Here is a 22,202-nt window from a genome sequence, read left to right on the forward strand (position 1 = left end):
TCTAGTCTAGATCTTTCTTATTTAATGTGATAGATTTAGAGAAAGACTCTAGACTCAGGGGTGAGGATTCCTGCCCATTTCTCTGTTGCACAGGTTTTAGCTCCAAACTTTTTTGAAGATCCAATGATGGGGTCAGGAATGGGTGCTTTCACCTTCTTTAAAAAAAAAACAAAAACCAACTGTGACCTTAAAAATATATATGCATGTTTTAAAATTATTAAAGTAATCAAAAATGTGTAAAGTAAAAAAATGAAGTGTACCTTTTTTCCCACTCCATGGAAAGTACTCATTTTCCATTTCTATTTTTGAATTCTGAACCTCTCTTAAAAGTTTGGTAGGTAACCTTTCAGATCTTTACTACATACGTATGAGCACAGAGATGTATTGTAGAGATTGTTTTTTCTTTTTTTAAATATAAAAATTGTACCATGCCATATTCTCTTTCTCTCTCTCATACTCTCCTTTTCTCTCTTGGCAATTTGCTTATTCCAACAGAACCTGGGCAGTAGGTCCTTGATTCTTTGAAATATCATTTACTGCTCTGAGAGGAAAATGATAAGAATAGCCTGCCCTGAGATATTTTCTCTAAGTCTCTTGTTTTTTTGAATGAGTCCCAGAGAGGTGAAGTGACTGCCCCAGCTCAGTTCTGCAGATTTTTATATCATCAAGACTATACATTTTTAAAGAGTGACTTTCTGTCTTCTCCTTTTGGATCCATTCTGAGACTATCCCTGTGAAGTCAGCAGGGCAGGAATTATTGAGACTGGGGATGAACAGCCTTGCCCACAGTCTCTGCTGCACAGGCCTGGAGCTCAGGGCACTTTGGGTTGAGCTCAGTTTATCCAGCACTTACTGAGAGGCTGGAGTGCCAGGTGCTGGCTAGTTGAGGTCCTGCCTGGAAGTGATCGCTGACTGTTTCTGGTGAGCTTGGTGGAGTGGGGCTCCCTGGAAAGACTCAGTGTCCCCATGAAGGGCCCAGATTCCTGATTTGGGCTAAGATATTGGTGTCCAGGAGGAGCTATGTGGACTGAGGGTTGGAGGGGGTCTGTGACCTCAGTTGCTGCCGTAACCCGTTACTTCTCATGACTCTCTCCACTACCGATCCCCACTACCTCTGTCTCTCCTCCTTCCTTCCTTCTCTCTGTGGCTCTTTGTCCATTTATCTCCATCTGTCTCTCTCCACGTGTGGTTCCTCTTGCTCTGTTCTGTCACACCATCGCTGCCCTGCCCTTCTCCCCATCATCTGCTCTTCTTCTATGTCAATGCAGGCGTGCTGGTCACCATGACAACAGAGACAGGCCCTGATTCTGAGGTGAAGAAGGCTCAGGAGGAGGCCCCGCAGCAGCCTGAGGCAGCCTCTGCAACCACCCCTGTGACCCCTGTGGGCCACGGCCACCTGGAGGCCAACTCCAATGAGAAGCATCCGCACCAGCAGGACACTCGGCCTGCTGAACAGGTGTGCGCCTGAACCTCCCCTCCCTGTCCAGATAGCCCTCCAGGGAGGAAAGAAGAAAAGGAATTTATTACTGACCCCTTACATGTGAGCATTGTGCTGGGAACATTGTGTTCATTTTTATGTTTAATTATCTCCTGAACCAGAAAGAGTAGCTATTCATTCCCCCCATTTTACATTTGGGGAAACTGAGGCTCAGTGGATGAAATATGCCCCAAAGTCACATTCCCATAGAGTAACCAAGGTAGAAGTTAAACCTAGATCTGATTTTGGAAACTCCTGCTCTTTCAACCTTATTTTCCTAACCCTGAGCCTATTTGTTCTAGCTTGTCAGACCCTAGGTGATGCCAGAGTGAAATTCATCAAAGTGACAAGGGATGTAGGGAATCATCTAGCTTTCGAATTCATGCCTCCGCCAACTTATGACAGGCCCTGAGAGGACAGGGACTTGGCCAAGGTCACTGAGGGTGTCCGTGGCAGGGTTTGGCTAGTGGACGGGGCTCTAACCTCTCCCTCCATTGGATCAGTCCACAGCTTAATGACTAAATCAGTGACAGAGCGAGACCATATGGATTGTTCTAGGGAGGTAGCATATCTCTGACCTCTGGGTTTGGTTTTGTGGGGTGCTCCTGCTGGCAGCAACAGCCTGTGGAGAATAAGTGGCCCCCTCACATGAGCCTACCCCATTGCACAGGGAAGCTCTAATTCTTCTTCTATATACCCATCATAGGTCCTATCATCCTGGGGGACTTTTTTTTTAAATTTATTTATTTATACATATAAGAACTGGGGTACATGCCAGAGGTGTGAGGGGGGCGAGGATTCACCAGAAACAGAGTAGGGAGCAGAACAGGTGGATCTACTGAAATAGATCTGCTGAGGGAAGCATCAGGCGATACAGGAGGGGTCTGCTGTGCCATGTGGGTAGCTCCCAGGCTGGGGATCAAACTCATGCTGCAGTGGCTATGGATAGCTTTATAGTGCTGTGACTTAACCCCTTGTGCCACCAGGGAGGCCCCTTTCCCCGGGGTCTTGAGGACGGTGACTCTCATTTTAGGATCCATCTTAGCCCCAGCTGCCTCCTTAACTGCAATCACATAAAAGGCTATGATTTTAAGGTAACTGATCAAACTTTCCCCTTGGTTGTACCTGCAGAGCCTAGACATGGAAGAGAAGGATTACAGTGAGGCCGATGGCCTGTCGGAGAGGACCACGCCCAGCAAGGCCCAGAAATCACCCCAGAAGATTGCCAAGAAATACAAGAGTGCCATCTGCCGAGTCACTCTGCTCGATGCCTCTGAGTATGAGTGTGAGGTGGAGGTAGGATGCACCCTTGGCTCATGCCCCATCCCCAGTTGCTGGCCAGGACAGGCTGCAGTGTGCACTTAGCCTGGGTCACACCAGAGGGCATCCACGGAGTTCTGGACTGGCAGCAGTGTCCCGGAGAGATGGCCTGGCCTGCCCTCCTTTGTGCAGATGGTGGCACTGAGGCCTGGAGAGGGCTGTAATGATTGCCAATAGAATTAGACAGGGCACAGGGCTGGCGCCAGGAACAGGTTTCTCAGGGTGGCTGTGCTTTGGCAAGGAGCCACCTTCTAAGGGCTGATCCATGGCTCAGGAACAGGGCTCTTCACTCTCACCTAGCAGAGGATGATGTTTAAACTAGAATCATTTGTATGTATTTATTAGACTGCCCCTCCAGTCTAGGGCACCATCTCTAGTCTAGAGGACAAGCTGGCCGGTTGAGGGTTCCGTGTAAGTTAAGTATGTCTCCTGGGCATAGGGAAGCTGGGCAGGAGGTGGTGCTCCAGGTGTGCTGCCCGGGATTTCATGTGGACTTAGTATAAGGAGAGGGGCCCTGGAGGGAGAGTAACGTGGTTACCCTGGGTCCCAGACCTTCCCTTCTCCCTGCCCATGGCCCTCAGATTTCAGGTGTTTTTCCTCTTCCTTTCATGTCCAAAGGACTTTGGCTAATTACTCCTTGGGTCCGAGTTAGCCTCCATCTCTTAATCTCTATTAAGGAAGGTGAAATCAGTCACCCTTCCCATCTCCACTCCAATTTAGATCAAGCAGGTCTAAAGTCCAGAAGGGTCCCAGCTGGGCTCAGGAGAAGGCAGTTGATGAGATGAGTGTTTAGTGTCATCTAGATCCCTTAGAACTTGGAGAGCAGAGCCAGATGGGTTGCAAGTGTCTTAAGATCCTCTCCAGATGCTGGCAGACTTTTGGGGGTTTTCAGGTTGTCCTGGGTAGAATCTGGGAGCTTCAAGGCACCTCTGCTCTCCTCTTTAGAAACATGGTCGGGGCCAGGTTCTGTTTGACCTGGTCTGTGAGCACCTCAACCTCCTGGAGAAGGACTACTTTGGCCTGACCTTCTGTGATGCCGACAGCCAGAAGGTACCTGGGCTGGGGAGCAGGGCTGGCAGGGAGTCCCGCTCTGGGGCTGACCTCTTCCCTGAAGTCCCCATCATCCTCACCACATCCCATGGCTTCCATCAGGCACCTTCTCTTTATGAGCCCCCAAGGTTCACTCTGTTCTGTCAGTCCTCAGTTCTCACTTTACTGCCCCCAGGCCCTCCTCAGGGAACTGCAAGTCACCCCCTGATGGGTATCCGGAGAGCCATGGCATGGCTTTCTGGGAGATCTGGGGCACTTATCCCTGGTACCTCTTCCCACACTTGGGAAGTTCCTATCTGAGTTTCCTCCTTACCGCCAGTTCGACTACACCTGTTAACTGCGCTGTCTCAGGGTAATGCAGTTCCAAGATAATGGCTCCCAGGTCCTTGGGTGAATCCAGGTCTCATTCCTTCACTTCCCAATTCTGAGGAAATGGGTCCAGGAAGCTCAGCCAGGGAAGGTGTTCCCTGCGAGGGGCCGTGAACAGACCTTTTCAGGATGTGTCTCTCTCCTAGCCCTCTCTACTCCTTACTCCTTGCACCCATCTCCCCTCTAAATAACTATTTTCTCTTGCAGAACTGGCTGGACCCCTCCAAGGAAATCAAGAAGCAAATCCGGAGTGAGTGGCCTGCTGGGAATGTAGTAGAATGGTGGGCTGGGGCACCAAGCCTTGAGGGCCCTCTGACTTTGGGAAGTGCATTCAGCCTTATGAGTTTATCTGCTCTGCTTGGCAAATGTTTGGGGGAGCAGGTTAGGAATTACTGTTTTATAGATGAGGAGTCTCAGGCCTGGATGAGAAAAATGACAGTCTAGAGTCACGCAGCAAGTTAGCAGGGGAATAACAACCCTGTTCAGGATATCAGCCCTAGCAGGGACCTGCAGGATCATTTAGGGCAAGGGGACAAACTGATGGCCTGAACAACCACTCTCCTGTCCGGGCTGTGTGGACCTCAGTGATCAGTGACCCTTGTGTCTCAGACCTCGCCCTTGTGGCATTCCAGGGCACTGCCAACTGATAGGAGTTCACATGTCAGGGGAAGCTAGGCCCCTCCTTGATCTTGAGCATCTCCTGTATTTGTGGATGGGTGACTGAGGCCCAGAGAGAGGCAGTTACTTACCCAAGGTCACAGAGTGAGGTGTGGGCTGTGCCAGGCCTCAAGCTCTGGCCTCCTAATGCCATCCTGCATTTTTTCAAGGCCCGGAGTGAAGAGAGATGAGCAGGCCAACAACCTGTCCTTTCTGGCCCAGAGAGAAAAGCCATGTTGGGAGGGTTGGGGCAGCATTCAGATGGCAGAAGGGGGAGGTAGGTGGCCTCAGCTGGGAGCAGGGGTGAGGGGAACATGCAGTAGGTGAAGACCTGAGCCTAAGGGCCAAGATGCCTCTCCTGGAGCCCCTCCCCCTGGGCTGTACTTGGGCTCCCTGGTCCTTGGGCTGGAAAGCTGTAGCTGAGCCTGTTACCATGACAGCAGGCAGCTGGGCCCAGGGATGCCAGCTGACTCTGCGGGAGGGGGCTGGAGGAATTCTTCCTGTAGGCTCCTATCAATTGGAGACAAAGAGGCAGGCACACAGACAGAGCATACTCCTCTGGGACCGACAGGGTCCTGGGCCTGGACTTCAGGCTGTCTCCCAGGAGCCCCCACCCAGCTGGGAGGTCTCTCTCATACCTGAAATATTGCAACACACACAAGCAACCAAGTGTGCAACCTTTGATAAGGACCAAGGTCTTAGGAAAGAGAAGCAGCCAGCAGAATCACTGGACCTCAGCTCCCTCCCCAGAGCAGAGTGTTAGTCCCCCATCCCCACAGCCCAGCCAGCATAGACCAGGCTTGGTGAACAGTCTCTCTCTGTGACCAACCTGCTTCAGTCTTCATCCCATTCCACCCATTCATCCTACTTGTCCTTTTTGGGGCCCCAATGTAGCAGTTTTTGCCCCTCATCTTTGTGACAGGCCCTCAGCTTTCTGGGCAGCACCACAAGTCCTGTGTCCTAGGCTTGAGTTGGGAATATTTCCTCCCAAATCTTGGTGCTCATTGCCTAGGGAACTGGGGCAATTTCTCCGCCTCTTTGGTCTCTTGCTTCTCCTTAGCTAGAGGATTAATGATTCCTTCCTTATAAGGTGGGGGTGACAATTTAATGATGGATATGTGGACAGCATCCAGCACAAAGTAGGTGCTTTCCTGAGGCATTCTGGGGTATTGGTCGAAAAGACAGATAATGGGACTAGACTACCTAGATTTGATCCCTGACTCCATCGCTACTTCTTGTGATATTTAATTATTCCGTGCCTCAGTTTTCTTATCTGTAAAGTGGAGGTAATGACAGTATTTAGCTTTAGGCTTGTTGTGAGGGTTAAATGAATTACTATGTATACAACACCTGGCATGATGCCGGTATACCATAGTGCCCAGTGTGCTTATTAGCTATTATCATTACCACTGTCCTTATTACTACTGTTATTACTCCTGAGACAGGGATTGTTTCCCTTGAGGCTGCTTTTACCAAGGAGTCAGCTGTATCAGGAACCTGGGCTCTGAGGTTTGATGACCAGTCACAAGCCCTGTTCTCTACCACTAACTAGCTGAGTGCCCCCAGGAAGGTAACAACCTCTAGAATCTTCATCTATAAAAAGGAAGGTCAACCTCAGGATCATTATGAAGATCACATTCTTCTAGAGGTGTGTAAAGATCCTAGCAAGTCAAAGGACCGGCGCTTAGTAGTGTTGGAGACCTGACAACTCTTCTGGTGAAGACTGCAATGAGCACTGGGCTAGGATGACAATGACGGCATAGCCTCTAACCCTGCAGGACCTGCAATACCCTGATGGACTTTTTTAGAGCATGGAGCCTGAAATGTCCCAGTGGTGGTATGAGACCATGGTTTTGACTGTAGCCTTTCGCCAAGCCCCCCACCTTCACTCCCTCCCTTCTCCCGTTCTTAAGTCATCATCCCTTTGCTTGACTTGCAGAGCTTATTTCCAGCTAAGACCTTAGCCTCTTTCTCTTTCTTTCTCTCTACCTTCGATATATGTGTCATTGATTTTTCAGATCTCAATTTGGAGCTTAACATTTATCCTGTGAAATGCCCTTTGTCTCTTTTAGTCCATTATATTTGCTTTTAAGGTCTTGTTTATAATCTATTTCTGCCCTCTAATATGGAGCCAGTGTGGTATAAGGCAGAGTTTTCCAAAGTGTAGTCCAAGGAACATTAATCTGCCAGGCTGCCCTGTGAAAAATGGGTACAGTAGGTCAAATAAATTTTAGAAACTACTGAATATATGTCCCCTTTGGAGAGGTGGAGTTTACAGTGGCAGAGTGAGGGTTCTGAGAAGTCCAAAGATCGGAAACCTGTTTAATGTGGCATTTTCCAGACTTCCCATCTTCCCCTTAGCCTCCGAAGGCATTGACATTGGATTAAAGGAAAGAGCATGGGCTCTGGAGCCAGGCACTGAACCCTAGCATCGCTGCTTCCTGCCTGGGTGACCTTGGAAGGCTGACCATTTCACTGCCTGTGCCTTGGTATCCTCATTTGCAAAATGGGGATAATCACAGGACTTACTTATTGGGTTATTATGAGGTTTAATGAAGTGATTCTTGTAATTTACATAGTGGCTGGTGTGCACCATTGGTTTTCTTCCTTTCTACCTTCCATCCCATAGCTAGTTCACAAGTCTCTTAACCTGGGCCTCAGTCACATCTGTCAAGTGGAAATAATGTTTCAGACTTCTTGATTGGAATGTTCTGAGAATATAGATTTGAGAAGGCTTTAAATAATCACCCTTGGTGTGGTGCATCTGGGCCACCCACCGGGTGCTGGAACATCTCTGATAGTTTCCCCATCTTCTCCTCTCAGGCAGCCCCTGGAATTTTGCCTTCACAGTCAAGTTCTACCCCCCTGACCCGGCTCAGCTGACAGAAGACATCACAAGGTAAGGGTTGCATGGGCGGCAGGTGTGCTGGTTGTGTGTGACTAGGGATGAGGGCACCTGGCCCTTGGAGACATCGGGGTGTTTAAGATAGCAGTTGCGAGCTCAGATGTCCACTGAGATCGTGCAGTCAGCATCAACAAACAAAGCTGACTCTGTGCAAGAGAAAGTGATGCATACATGTTGGCCAATGGTCGCTGGCTCTTGACTTTAGAGGGGCAGGTGTCGTAAAGAGCAGGGGACCCAATGTGAATTTGAAAGGACAGGCACCATCTGAAAGAGTTCAGTGTGGGCAGTCATTGCCTGTGGGAATCAGGCCCAGTTGTTGAGATAAAGTTAGAGATTTGAGAGTAAAGCCACAATTTTAAAATGTTGATAGTGAATTCAAACTTTGCATGTGGAATTTGCACTTGGTGCACACATCAGGCCTGTCGGGGTCAAATGAGGCATGTGAACCCCTTGGAGGCAAGCCCAGGCTCTTGGGTGAACATGGACTGCACATGAAGTCCTACTGTGCTTTGGGGCTCAAGGATACCATGGCTTAAAGATAGGAAGGGAGTATAAAGCATTCTTCAGGATAAGAGCTTCTATGGGTCTCATCCTGTCTCTGAAACCAGAACAAGGGGAGGTCCTTCTTTTTATATCCCTTCCAAAGATATCCTGAGGCTGTGTTATCCCTGTGTGGGGGGGTCCTACGCACCCTTCAGTAAGATGTGGGCTTGGAGTTATTCCTGCAGCAGGGAAGGGGCTACTAAACCAGCCTCTCTCCCCTGTTGGGTCTCTCTTTAAAATTTGCCAGGCAGCAGGCCAAGATCAAAATGCTGGCGCTGGCCTTGGGAGATAAGACAGATGTCCCTGGACTAGATCAAGTCCTGAGGTCAGCTTGGGGCCAGGGTGGCAGCAGCAGGGTCTGAACTTCATTCCCAGGAGGAGTGAGAGCTTTATATCAGCACACACTCCATCCCTACTGGTGCCTCACCTCTTTGTGCTAATACCCAGGCATCAGGCTTACTGGGCACCAGGAGGAAAGTTAGCCTTACCCAGAGTTGCACCCAGAGGGCACCCAGAGTTGGGTGGTAGTAGCAGTTGATTTAATCAAAAACATTTGGGCCCAAAATAAATTGGTTAAATGACAAATTGATTGAAATGAAAGATTGGTCAGAGTACTAGGCAGTGATTTCCAAATTCTACTTTTGAACAAAATGCCCATAAGCCCACATTTGGGGCCCGTGATGTTTGAGTTGCTGCTGACACTGAGCTTGTGCCTTGGCCTGAGCACACACTGAGGCTGCATATACTTCCTGGCAGAACTTCAGTTCTGACTGCAAAATAATGTCACAGAGCAGTAAAAATTTTTCTGAGTGAATGCCACTTAAAAGGAAAAGAAACTGGCAATTGAAAAAAATGGTGAAACATAGCAAAATGGGCTCCAAGGAGGCATCAATGACTGAGAATGAACTGAAACTTGTTTTTTAATACACAGCAACTGCAAAAGCAATAAAACATGGTTTAAAATGGTTCTAAAAATTGTAAAACCAGCCAAGTGTGCATAAAAGTTATAAAAAATCATGGCCTAGTGATTGGAAATATTTCCTTTAAACCAATTTGTTTTCAGACAATTCACTCAGAGCTGGAGGCAAAATAAAAAAGTTCTGAGAAAATATGGGCAAATAGGTCCACCCAGGCTGTGGCATAGGGTGCAGAAGGTAAAATGAATGAAGTTAAGTTGCAGATGCTGACCTCGAAACTACTCCAGGGCACATAGTTGGGAGTGAAAAAGCAAACTGTAGATTCTGATGTAGCATTTAATGCCATTTATATGTTAAAACACCCTTGCATCAAAACTAAGTGCATTCTGTCTGTCCTTGGAGGAAAAAGTTCTAGAACACCACATGGAAAGCAGGGTACCTTTGTCTGAGAATGGACACCAAGAGGAAATTTAGCATCAACTCTAAAGTTTACACTTTTTCCACCACTAAGAATTTACAATTAAGAATAATTGTGTAATTAAATATATGTGACATTTTAAAAAGCCCAAACCAGCAAAGTAGTCCTATTTAACTTGGTAATGAGTTCAAAATTGAAATGTTCCCACAGTAGGAGAAATCTGTCAAAATTAGAAATGATAAAAATGTTGAAAGACATGTGAATGGTACAAAGCCATCGCATAGGTCATGCCCAAATTCCCAACATAGGAATGCCAGGGTCTGGGAACATGCTTTTTCTTCCAAGTTGAGCATTGGTCAGTTTGGTTCTGATGATGGATGGGCAGCTGTGTTTGGGTCATCTAGGGAGGGAGTGGGGCCCTGTGCCCATGCCCACTCTCCCTATCTCCAGATACTACCTGTGCCTGCAGCTGCGGGCAGACATCATCACTGGCCGGCTGCCCTGCTCCTTTGTCACGCATGCCCTGCTGGGCTCCTACGCTGTGCAGGCTGAGCTGGGTGACTATGATGCTGAGGAACACGTGGGCAACTATGTCAGTGAGCTCCGCTTCGCCCCTAACCAGACTCGGGAACTGGAGGAGAGGATCATGGAACTGCACAAGACCTACCGGTGAGGGGGCCCCTACCCCACCCCCAGCCTTCCGCAGAGCCTCTGCTGGTTGACTAAAACCTTCCCTGCTAGGCCTCCAGATGCTGTGCTATAAGTGTGGCACCTGGCTCAGCCCCTAACCAGGTGTGTCTTGAGAGCAAATGTCTTACCCCACTGTGTCTCCATCAAATGGGAATGGAAGTAATTTAGTACATGCTCTTCTAGGCATGTATGATCCCCTGTCTTTGGTCTCTGGAGATAATAATAGCTATTGTGTGCTCCTGGGTAAGTGTCCTGACGTCTTGATCCTGATATAAAGTTCAGATGGCGTGGGTTCACCTTCTGCCACTTAATAGCCAGGGATCTTGGGCAGGTCATTCCTCTTCCCTCTCCCCCAATTTCCTCATCTGTTCAATGTGGGCACTAGTAAAACCTACCTGGGGTGGCCAGGAGGGCTAAAGTGTACGTATTAGAGACCCAGAGCCTGTCAGCTATGTGTTTTGTTCACTGTGATTTGAGGGGTTGAATGGCTGAGTGCTGTGGGAAGCACCTTGTTCCAACAGTTAGAAAATGCTTAACTGGATATGTGGTTGTAGGGGGTTATTTGACCTGTCTGAGCTCCTTTTTCAGTTGTATGTATACACTTAGATTGTCAGTGTTTCTCAACTGTTGGTATTTGGAGCAGGCTAGTTCATTGAGCAAGATGCTTGGCATCTTTGGGCCCCAGGCATTAAGTGCCCAAAATACTCCCTCAGTCATTGTAATAGCCCAAATGCCCTCTCTCCCATTTCTAAATGCCTATGGTGAGGGCAGTACTGCCCCCCTGGGGGAAACCCTTGAAACTGAATGATCTAGGTTCCTTTCCAGCTAGAAGTGCTTTGTCCAGGGTTGTTATGGGAACCCAGTATGATAAATGATGTGAAAGTACATTGTAAACTGTAGAGTGCTCTGCATGTAGGAGGGAATATAAAGATGTTCTCTCCTTGATAAAGAAGATGGAGGGAATGAGGAGGTTTGTGTCCTGGGGGCTGAATATGGAGAGGTGGCCCAGGGCCAGATGCAAAGGGGGTGTGTCTGTGGGGAGGAAAGCCTCTGGGGTGTGATGAAATGTCAGTTTAGGGGTGGTACATCTGTCTTCCCTAGACTTGCATACCAACTCTGGTTGGTTAGCAACAGCTGCTGTTTTATTTTATTGAGTGGGATGCCAGAGCTGCATACCTGGTTAACAGTGCCTGGCTCAGGAGTAGGGAGTGTTGGCATCTCTGTTCGTCATCTCTGTTGTAGGTTGCAAAATGTGTTAGGGATTTGCAAGAGTCATAAAAATTCAGAGAAAGCAGTTAGATCACTATGGACTAGAGAAATACCTGACCATCCCTTTAATTAAATAATTCTTTTGACTTATAATACATGGACATCTAGTATCCAGGTATCCCACACAGCAGCTCACTGGGATAAACAGAGCAGAGAAGAGGAAGGTATGTCCCAGAGGAGGTGAGACACATATAGGTGAAATGGTTGGGAACACCAACTCTGGAGCCATGTTGTCTGGATTCATATTCTGCCTTAACTACTTAATAGCTATATGTCTTTAGGCAAGTAATTCAACCTCTTTGTGCCACAGTTTCTTCACCTGTAAAATGGGAATAATGTTATCTACCTGATTGAGTTGTTATGAGGATTCACTATGCTATGAGAATATATGTAAAGTATTTGGAACAGCAACTAGTACATAATATTCAACAAATTTTAGCTGTGACTTAGTGTACAATGTATAGTTTCCTTGCAGCCAAAGCAAAGAAGGAACTTGATTAATTGCATAAGTCTTCTTGTCAGAAAGGAAAATGTGCACCTGTACCTCAAGGGAGATTAAGTGGTTTCTGATACAAAATTCTGGAGAAAATGTCTCATGTAGGTGATAATTTAGGAGCCCCTGGGTGATTATAATGAACAATGTTTTCTACAATGACTTCACAGTCACAGAGAAACAAAATTTATGGCTCACATTTAACTCCGTGGCAGAATGAGGCAAAAATCCTGACTCCAGGTGCAGCCCGAAAATGCTACCTAGGGAACAAGACTGGCTCTGAGCTCTGGTGGAAGATGGGGTTGTGTGCACTGAAAAATAGGGGGGCTAGGGTGCACCATCCTGCATGAAAGCAGAGGGGAAGGACCAGGCGAGGCCCAGTCCCATTCCAGAACATTTGCCTTGCTACTATCACAGGTTCTGATCATGGCCTTCTTCAATTAGCAGCACTTAGGTCTGAGCCTTTCCCATGGCAAACCTGTGATCACTTTCTTTCCTTTAGGGGCATGACCCCAGGAGAAGCAGAAATCCACTTCCTAGAGAATGCCAAGAAGCTTTCCATGTATGGAGTAGACCTGCACCATGCCAAGGTACCACTGGGTCCCAGGGTTCCCCTAGTGTCTGGGTAGTGCCTCTGATGGACCACAAGGGCCTGCCAGAGGACTTGATGTGCCAGACCCTACATTGCCTCTTATCAGAGGCCTTTTCAATTCTCATTTCTCATTCCTCAAAACTCCATGGCCCTTTATTCCCTCATGATCTTTATCACTTTCTCCTGTATTCTATTTATGAGTCTGTTGTGCCATCACTAAATTGGGAGCATCATGAGAGAAACACATAGGCGTTCATTTATTTCTGTGTCCCTAGCATATAGCACTTGGTCTAGCACTAAATATTTGCAGAGTGGATGAATTAGTGAGTTGAGTGACAGAGTGAGTGGGTAAATAAATGACAAAATGAATGAGTGAATGACTGAATGACCATGTGAGAAATTGGTCAGGGGGATTCCAATATGGGCTCAAGCCCTGATCTGGAAGTCTCATTATAAGTAGATTGCAGGGAGTGATTTTGGGAGCAGGTGGCAGCTGCCCCCAGGCACGGATCCTGGGCCTGCCATTCCATAGTCCCTTCCTACACAGGACTCTGAGGGCATAGACATCATGCTAGGAGTCTGTGCCAATGGCCTGCTCATCTATCGGGACCGGCTGAGAATCAACCGCTTCGCCTGGCCGAAGATTCTCAAGATCTCCTACAAAAGGAGTAATTTCTATATCAAGATTCGGCCTGGGGAGGTGAGCCTGGTTTGCAAACCCTTTCTCCTCACTAGAATTGTCTAGAATGGAGTGGACTCTGGCATGTTGACCTGAGATTTTTCCTATCCAGGATACATGGATGGGGTGCTGGTGGGGAAAGGTCCCTCTTCTGCTGGGGCTGTATGTAGACTTCACACGTTAGGTACATGCCTACACACACACACACACACACACACACCTGCAGCCCACACATGTAAGCATACATACAAAGATAACCACATATGTTCAGGTTACATAGCTCAATGAATAGATGAGGCTCAAGCCCCAAAGTCCCACTATGAACAGATTACAGGGAGGGAGTAGGTGGCTGGCTGTCCCCAGGCATGGATCCTGGGCCTGCCATTGCATAGTCCCTTCCCACACAGGACTCTGAGGGCATCGACATCATCCTAGGAGTCTGTGCCAATGACCTTCTCCTCTGACAGGACGGACTGAGAGTCAGCTATGTAATTCCTCACAGGTAGTACTCTAGAGTGTACAGATACTAAGATATACACAGACACATGAGTACATGCACACACATGCAAACATGTATACTTCCAGCCTCCTCATCTTACCTATTAAAAAGTCCATTCATTTCTACCTCTAGAACAAATATGAGCCCCTCTGCCTCTTTCCTCTCCACCACACTAGCCACCAACAGCCACCATTTCTCACCTACATGCTACATCCTCCTTCTCACTGTTCTCTCTGCCTCCATTGTCACTTTGGGCCATTTTTTTCACAGCTTAAAAACTCCCATCAGATCACATCAAATCTATCCCCACTCCTCTGCTGGCTTAACCTTTCAAAAGCTCTTGGTTCTTAGCCCAAACTCCATCTGTGGCCACCTGTTTCTCCTACTTATCTCTGCCACATGCTCCTGTCCACTCTGTACCTGCCCCTTTGGCCTCTGAGACCCTTGAATAAACCAAGCTCTTTCCTACATGGAGCCCTTCACTTTCGATGTTCCTTCTGCCGGAAATTCCTTTTCCCCACCTTCTCACATAGCTGGCTGTTTCCCCATCTTTTAGATCTCTCCTCAAAGATCCCCTGATCATGCTTTCTAAAATACCACATGACCCCAGAGCTGGCCCAGGTATTCTGCATCATATCACACCACACATGTCTGTTCCCTTCATGCCTGTGTCAGCATCTGAAGTTATCTTGGTCACTTATATGTTATTGGAGCCCCCACCCCCCATAACCCAAAGAATCTTCTGCTCTGGTCACCATGGTGTGCCTGTGCTTAGCACTGGACCTGTTACAGAGTAAGGTCTTGACTACCTTGTCTAGTAAATGTGTAAATAAATGAATGAACAGGCCAGAGGTGCGTGTGCCTGAGAAGAGGTTTAGAAAAGGCTGGACTGGTGGTGAGAATAGGCCGACCTTGCTTCTCACCCAGCCTTCTTGGTTGGCAGTATGAGCAGTTCGAGAGCACGATTGGCTTTAAGCTCCCAAACCACCGGTCGGCCAAGAGACTGTGGAAGGTCTGCATCGAGCACCACACCTTCTTCCGGTGAGCCTACCCGTGGGGCGGGGGGGAGCGGAGGAGGCAGAGGCGTGAGTGCGTGTGCATGTCTGTTTGATGAGGGGAGAGAGCAGCAGGAGGAGCTAGTAGGGACTTGAGGAGAGGCCTCCCTTCCTCTTTTCCTAACTCTCTCCCCTTCTAGACCACTTAGTGATGTCATAGCTGGTGGGGTAGTGGGTGAAAGGCCAGTTGTGGTTCAGCCTCGGGCTTGGCAATTCAGGTCTGATCTCCCACCTCACCTCCATCCATCCATTGCAGGCTGGTATCCCCTGAGCCCCCACCCAAGGGCTTCCTGGTAATGGGCTCCAAGTTCCGATATAGTGGGAGGACCCAGGCACAGACTCGCCAGGCCAGTGCCCTCATCGACCGGCCTGCACCCTTCTTTGAGCGTTCCTCGAGCAAACGGTATACCATGTCCCGCAGCCTGGATGGAGGTAAGCCCCAAATTGAGGTGAGGAAAGATGAGGGGGCATGCGACAAGTTCCACAAATGAGCACTGAAGGGCACAGACACATCGCTGATTGATTAGCACAGGTGTGGTGGCCTGAGAGCACCACTGTACCTGGGCAGCTGCAGCCTGGGTCCTGCTGTGGTGTGACACTGCCACTCCTGGGACTTCCTGAGTTGTGCCCTTTTGGGATTCCAGCTTCTGCTATGTGGTTCTCTGGGCCCCGCACCCAAGAAGCTTAGCAATTCACAGATTGTCACTGTGCGGGGAGAATGGTGCACTATGACTGCAGTGTGGGGCTGGTGATGCCTTACCTGAGGAAGCTGAGGAGTTGTTCCTGGTCATTTTTGGGTCCTTATGAGCTGTAGGCTGATTGACATCAAACCTTGTGGAGCTCTCCACCACCCCCTATTTCCACTGGGCTGATAGGTGTCTTTTACATCAACAAGAATCAACTCTACACACCTCTGTGTCAAGCTGACCAGGGCTTCTCAAAATGCGCTTTGCAGATCACCCGTCAGAATCATGTGCAACCTTGTTAAACATGAAGATTCCCAGAGCCTGGCTCAGAGCTACTAAATTAGCACCCTCAGGACCTCGGGGCTGCCTCTGGATAGGCACACTAATTTGTGGGTAAAGTTCATAGTCACATGGGGCATTGGGGAGATTCAGAGTTAGGCAGATCTGAGTTTAAACCTCAGCCACACACGAAGTCATTTATAAATATCTGAATGGATGAATGAATGAATGAATGAATGGGAGACCTTGAGTAATTTAATTCTCTCAACTCTATTCCCTCTTCTATAAAGTAAATAATACCCACGTTGCTGTGTTATAGAGGAACTGAGCAAGATAATGCCTATACAACACCCAGAACAGTTCCTCTCACACAGTAGAACTTCAATATATTGCATCTAATTGTAAGTCATTGTTTATTGTAACAATAAGTTATTATTGCTTTTAGGTTTGTAAATGGCAGTTTAAAGGTGAGAGGAGAAGACTCAGGTTGGGGATATATCCATAACAGAGGGCAGGCCTCCAAAGCAAGTAGTTCTACTCGAAATTTTTTTCTGAGGTTTAGATTAAGTTTTATCCTTTTCTTTGAGAAGCTCATGGATAGATGGATTTGTAAGCATTTAATGTGATTCAAGCAATGGTAGATGTGCAGAATACAGAGGAGGAGAGTGGAAATTAATTAATCCTTGAGCAGAGAGGGAGTCTGCCCAGAATGGCAACAGAAAAGGCTTGGGAGAGGGTGATAACTGGGCAGGGTTTTGAAAGATACCGAGGTGTTTGCCCAGATGGTCACGAGAGTCTGATACTTTTCCTGCAGGATGAAAGTGAGACCTGGGCCAGATCCCGTCTGTGTTCCCAGGACATGCAGTTTTGCAGGGGTGCATTTGGGATTGAGAAAGCTGTGTACTCTCCTTGAATGGGCATAGGAGTGATAGCTGAGATTTAAGCAAAAGGAAAGCAGAATCCATTATCCCTTTACCTTCCTCTGCAGCTTCCATTACTATGTCAGGAATTGAATGAAGCGCAGATTGTGCAGGGCAGTAAAGAGTGGCCCAGACTTGGTGAGGCTTATCAAGGGAGGACTGGGAGCTTGGACTCTCCACCAGGAGGTCGAGGGCCTTGTTCTGAGACATTGAGATGACACCAGAGGCACCTTTCCCCTCTTGAGGTCTCATTTTCTCCTTTGTCAAATGGAGATAGTAATTCTCAGTCTAGCTATTAACACATATGTATCAAATGAAATAATGTACATAAATGAGCACTTTGCAGAGTGAATATATTTATATGAATAGAAAGGATAATTGTTTTATTTTAATCTAAGCCATCCCCAAGGAGAATCCATGCGCTGGACATTTTAATGCATCATTTTCCAGCCATGTGTCCCACAAAGACATAATCCACGGGCATAGTCTGGGTTCGGCCCAGTGCCTGGTGGAAAGTCTGTGGTAGTCCCACGCCTTTCTTTCCTTTTCAGAAAAGTACTTTGGAATGTCAGTGAATAAGAAAGATGTTATGCTGGGATCCCCTTGAATTCTTCCTCATTTACAGAGAAGCTAAATCATTTGCAAACCTTCGCACTTTAACTTTCACAAGTAAAATCTAATCTCACAATTTCTGCATATTGCTAAATAGTGATCAAGTGAGGATTCTGCCATAACCACAACAAAAACAGTGACATTTGTGGGTCAGTGTTGATTGAAGGCTCATTCTGTGCCAGCAGCCTTCTAAATACTTAACATGCTTTAACTTGTTTGTTCCTCTCCCCAACTACCTGAGTAGGCACCACTTATGAATGAGGAAACTGAAACCCAGAGAGGCTGTGTAACTTACCCAAGATGACACAGCCAAGAAGAGATGGGATTGAGATTTGAACAACTCTAGTGCTGTTGAAATCAGTGTTGTAGAAATCAGCAGGGGGCCCGGGGCTGAGCGGCACCTCAGACCTGGGGAAGGCTGTGTCACGCCTCTGGAAGCTGACTCCTTATCCAGCAGTGGGTTGGGGGTATGGAAGTAGCCACACTACTCCAGGTGTGGCTAAGCAGGTGGTAGACTGGCTCCCTGTCTGTGTACCTGGGAGATGTTCCACATGGTCACCTGGCTGTCTTTGCCAACTTCAGCAGAGTTCTCCCGCCCAGCCTCAGTCAGTGAGAACCATGATGTGGGACCTGACGGTGACAAGCGGGAAGAAGATGGCGAGTCTGGGGGGCGACGGTCAGAGGCTGAAGAGGGAGAAGTCAGGACCCCCACCAAGATTAAGGAGCTCAAGGTATGGCCTGGCTTTCACACACTCTCTGACCTGGGGATGAGGAGGCTGATCCTGGGTCTAGCCTCAGCCTTGACTTTCAAATGCCCCAACTGTGGCCAAACTCCTCGCAATGGGGTGCATCATGGACAGGGCCTGGGCCTTGGGTCATGTTCAGTGAGGACTGGAAAAGCTGAACCTGCACTCTTCACCTTCTTTTACCCTTGCTTCCTGGAGGGGCACTTTATCCCCTGGAGGTCTCTGACTTCTTACTCCAAATTGCCCCTTTTTCTCCCAAGAGCGTGATGGGATGTCACTGTAGGCCCTCTCAAGTGTGTTCACTCCTGTTGCCCTGTCCTTTTCTCACATACCTATATACACACTCTCACAGGCCTGTGTAGGCTCAGGCTCACATGTATTCACTCACAGATGCGCACACACTAGGGGCCTGTGCATACACAGAGCCAAGTGTTTCCATCAGGCAGTCTCACCTTGGCAGCACCAGCCTCGAAACACACGCTGATGGCAAGAAGCATGAATGCCAGACCTGAGTGTCCATGCCCCCAGTGTGGCTGCCCATGTGGCCTCTAGTCCTTCCACCCCCTTCTTCACCTTCCTGGACAGCTCTTTGCTTCACACTCCCTACCCCTGACCACCTCACCTCCCTGTGGGTGGCCCACCAGCTTCTCTGGCCTCTGCCTATTGGGTGAGCGGGCTTGGGGCTACCTGCTGGACCAGACCCTTCGCGGTATCTCTCATCCATTTGCTCTACTGACACTGCTGGTTCCTTTCCCTCCTCCCGTGTCCCGCTAGCCGGAGCAGGAAACCACGCCAAGACACAAGCAGGAGGTACTGCATGGGACCTGTCCCTCCCTTCCCAGCCATTCACATCTCAGATCATTTGTCACCATGCCACCGCCTCTCCCTTTCCCCTTCACATTTCTCTGCCTAGCCCCCCTCGTCCCTACCCATCATTAAGCTCATCTCTCTAGTTCCCTGCTCGGACTCCACCAGCCATTTCCCTCTCTCCTCACCCCTCCCTCTATCCATCTTCACTCTGTCTCTGCAGACCATCCCATGCTTGCTCTCCACCTGCTGACCATCAGTTCTCTCAGGCCATTCTGCACTCCCATCAACCTCATCTCCCCTGCCCCTCACATTCATCTTTTGCACATTCATGTCTCCACACCACTGTTTGATCATGCCACCACTTCACCTGTGTCCTCTGTGTCTTCATCTTGAGTTTCTTATTGTCTCTATTGGCACCCAGATGTGGGAGTGGGGTGGGGGGAGCCTCAAAGGGCATCTGTGTCTTCTCGGACTCCAGTCACAGCTCCCTCCCTGCTGCTGCCCCACTGCCTCCTTTTTCCCCTCCTCCCATGTGTTGCTCATCTTACCCCTCCTGTGTAACTACTTCTCCTTCTCTGTCACACAGTCTCCAGCTCTTCCTTTGAACCTTAACCACAAGGGAAGTGGGTTTGCTCTTGGGCCTCAAGGGAAAGGGCCAGAGGCTGGGCCTAGGAAGGACCAGGCTTGGAGTCCTGTGATCTGGGTTTTGGTCCCCATTGTGTCACTGATTCTTGGAAGTCATGAGAGTCCCCTCAGCCCTAGCCCCCCATCTGTACTGCAAGTCATTTAGAATAGGTTTCCCAAGGCCCTTAACCTTCAAGGATCCTAGCACACCACTGCTCCCGCTATCCTTCAGGAATACCATGTGCCCACAGATAGCATGGCAGGCACAGGAAGACCACAAAGCCATGTCTTGGGTCTACTACAGCCCAAACCCACTTCCTGTGCCAATCTGTCAGTTTCTATTCTCAGACATTCTCCTGAGGTGGCTGAACTCAGGGAGACTAGGGGCACAGCCAGCCAGGAGGGAGATCAGAAGCCTCAGTAGCATTGGTTTCCTTCCTGGGATAACTTAGAGTCATTCATAGTGGAGCCTTGGATGCCAGAGATGAAACCAGGAGAAGCATCTCGCCTTGTCCAGGGAGAGGCTTACCTTCCAAGTAACTCTCCCAGAATCGTCTCCTCTGACTTACAATAAACTGAGTTTGTCCATTTCTTGTCCTGAATTGAATTGCCAGGAATCCTCAAATAGCCTTGCAGATAAGGGTCCTTGTCCACCTGCTCTGCCCTACCCTGCCCCCTGAAGTAGGCAGACAAGCAGCTTTGGCAAGTGACTGTCGACTCCTGTGCAAAAATGAATCATTGACTGATGTAGAGGCAGATTCTCTGCTTGCTGTGCTGCACCAGCCAGAGCTCAGACTTGGCGGTTTAATGGGAGACACACCCATGACTCCAGTGATAACTCTGTGCCATTCTTGTGTCCAGTCTTGGGCCTCACCTCTCTTCTTCCTGGTCTGGGATTTTCCTAATCCTCCAGAACACCTCACAGCATGCTTATTTCTCTCTCTGGCCATGTCTCTCCCTGCTTGCACTCAAGGAGTTGGTACCTATGAGGTATCTGGAAGGTATCCCGACTGGGTGGTTAGGAAAGGTACAGAGGAGAAAGTTCACAGCAGAGAACAATGACCATACTCTTTTCTGGCCACTGGTCTCTAGTATGGGAGTAGGGGTGTCCCAGATTTAAGAGTGTCTGCACTCTAGGCCCCTACAAGGCAGGTGGGTTGATTTGTTTTTTCCAAGGTTGGGAGCCAGGCCGGGGAAAAGAAAGGGTGATGCTTGAGCAGAAATCTCTTCTTAATCTTGAGTACTTTTGCTCCTCTTGCTAATCGTATGTGTTCTGTGTATCTGATGGGTCTAATTGTCCTTGTCCTGTTGGCTGTAGCCTCTGTGAGGGTGGAACAGTGTCATGGATGCTGATGTAGGGCAGCGATGACCCTTCACATCTTCACTGCCCCTGGCACCACCTCCTCTAACACAGCCCACCCTCTCCATCCATCCCTAGTTCTTAGACAAGCCGGAGGACGTCTTGCTGAAGCACCAGGCCAGCATCAATGAGCTCAAGAGGACCCTGAAGGAACCCAACAGCAAACTGATCCATCGGGATCGAGACTGGGAGCGGGAACGCAGGCTGCCCTCCTCACCTGCCTCCCCCTCCCCCAAGGGCACCCCTGAGAAAGCCAATGAGGTAGGTCTCACCTTGAACCCCTCAACAGGGATCTTGGGTAAAGACGCTGAGAAGATTGCGATGTACTGACTTAAGCTCATCCTCCACCTCTGTATGCACCCCTTCCCCGATGCTGCATAAAGTGATAGTGGGGGTGGTGGGGATGAGGTGGTGGATTAGTCTGAGGGAGACAAATTCACTACATCTTAGAATCCTGGGGACCACCTTGAAAAACTCAAAGGACTCCCAGTATCTTGGTATATACCCTATCTTTCAGCCAGGGTATAATGAGGAGGGGATGTTTGTTAGAAATGCAGTTTAGGACCCTACATTAGACTTACTGAATTAGCATCTTTAGAGGTAGAGCCCTGGAATCAGAATTTTAAACAAATGCCTGGGCAGTTCTCATGCACATTACACATTGAGAGCCCTCATAGTTGCATCCAGTAGCTTTTCGTGCCTACTGTGAAAACACGGATCCTCCTAGAAGGATCCTCAGATTCCACTGGAGTGGAATGAATCCCCCCAGAAAAATCAGACCTGTGATCGTTGCTTCAGAAAAGGATTCCACATGATCCGCCTTTTGCAGTGGAAAGCATGGGGGTGTTTTCTCAATTGAGAAACAGATAAAGATAGGATCTTGAGAATTCTTGTATTTATAATCCCAAGCTGTTATTTTTAGGACTGCTAGATCTTGGCAGTATTTACCCCCATTTGTACTTAGTATTTTCTCTCTAGCGCTTCTGCTTACTGGCCTCAAACCTGACTATGGTCTAGACTTACACTGCCTGGGTTTGAATTCTGGTTCTACTGCCTGCTAGCTGGATGGCTCTGGGCTTGTTACTTACCTTCTCTGAACCTCTATTAGGTGGTGATCATAAAGTACTTACTTAATAGGAAGGTTGTAAGGGTTAAATGGGGTACAGTAGAGAGGAGCTGGCAGATTACCTAGATGCTCAATGTGAGTCTCTTATTGTTTCCTTTTGAGGGGT

General features: G+C 48.5%; 1 protein-coding gene across 1 annotated transcript in view; it reads left to right on the top strand.

Moving 5' to 3' along the window:
* Positions 1–1,282: 1,282 nt before the first annotated feature.
* EPB41L1 (erythrocyte membrane protein band 4.1 like 1) overlaps positions 1,283–22,202 on the top strand; it is a gene marked incomplete at both ends in the record, with an annotated part of 49,787 nt that continues 28,867 nt past the window's right edge. Inside the window, 13 exons of the mRNA XM_084246667.1 lie at positions 1,283–1,456; positions 2,609–2,773; positions 3,743–3,847; positions 4,424–4,466; positions 7,697–7,772; positions 10,107–10,325; positions 12,611–12,698; positions 13,248–13,400; positions 14,822–14,919; positions 15,190–15,365; positions 18,016–18,161; positions 18,951–18,986; positions 21,049–21,231. Coding sequence (XP_084102793.1) covers positions 1,283–1,456; positions 2,609–2,773; positions 3,743–3,847; positions 4,424–4,466; positions 7,697–7,772; positions 10,107–10,325; positions 12,611–12,698; positions 13,248–13,400; positions 14,822–14,919; positions 15,190–15,365; positions 18,016–18,161; positions 18,951–18,986; positions 21,049–21,231 — 1,662 coding nt within the window. The remainder of the gene's footprint in view (positions 1,457–2,608; positions 2,774–3,742; positions 3,848–4,423; positions 4,467–7,696; positions 7,773–10,106; positions 10,326–12,610; positions 12,699–13,247; positions 13,401–14,821; positions 14,920–15,189; positions 15,366–18,015; positions 18,162–18,950; positions 18,987–21,048; positions 21,232–22,202) is intronic.

This window comes from Talpa europaea, assembly GCF_964194135.1.
Source record: "Talpa europaea genome assembly, chromosome: 11".
Taxonomy (NCBI): Eukaryota; Metazoa; Chordata; class Mammalia; order Eulipotyphla; family Talpidae; genus Talpa; species Talpa europaea.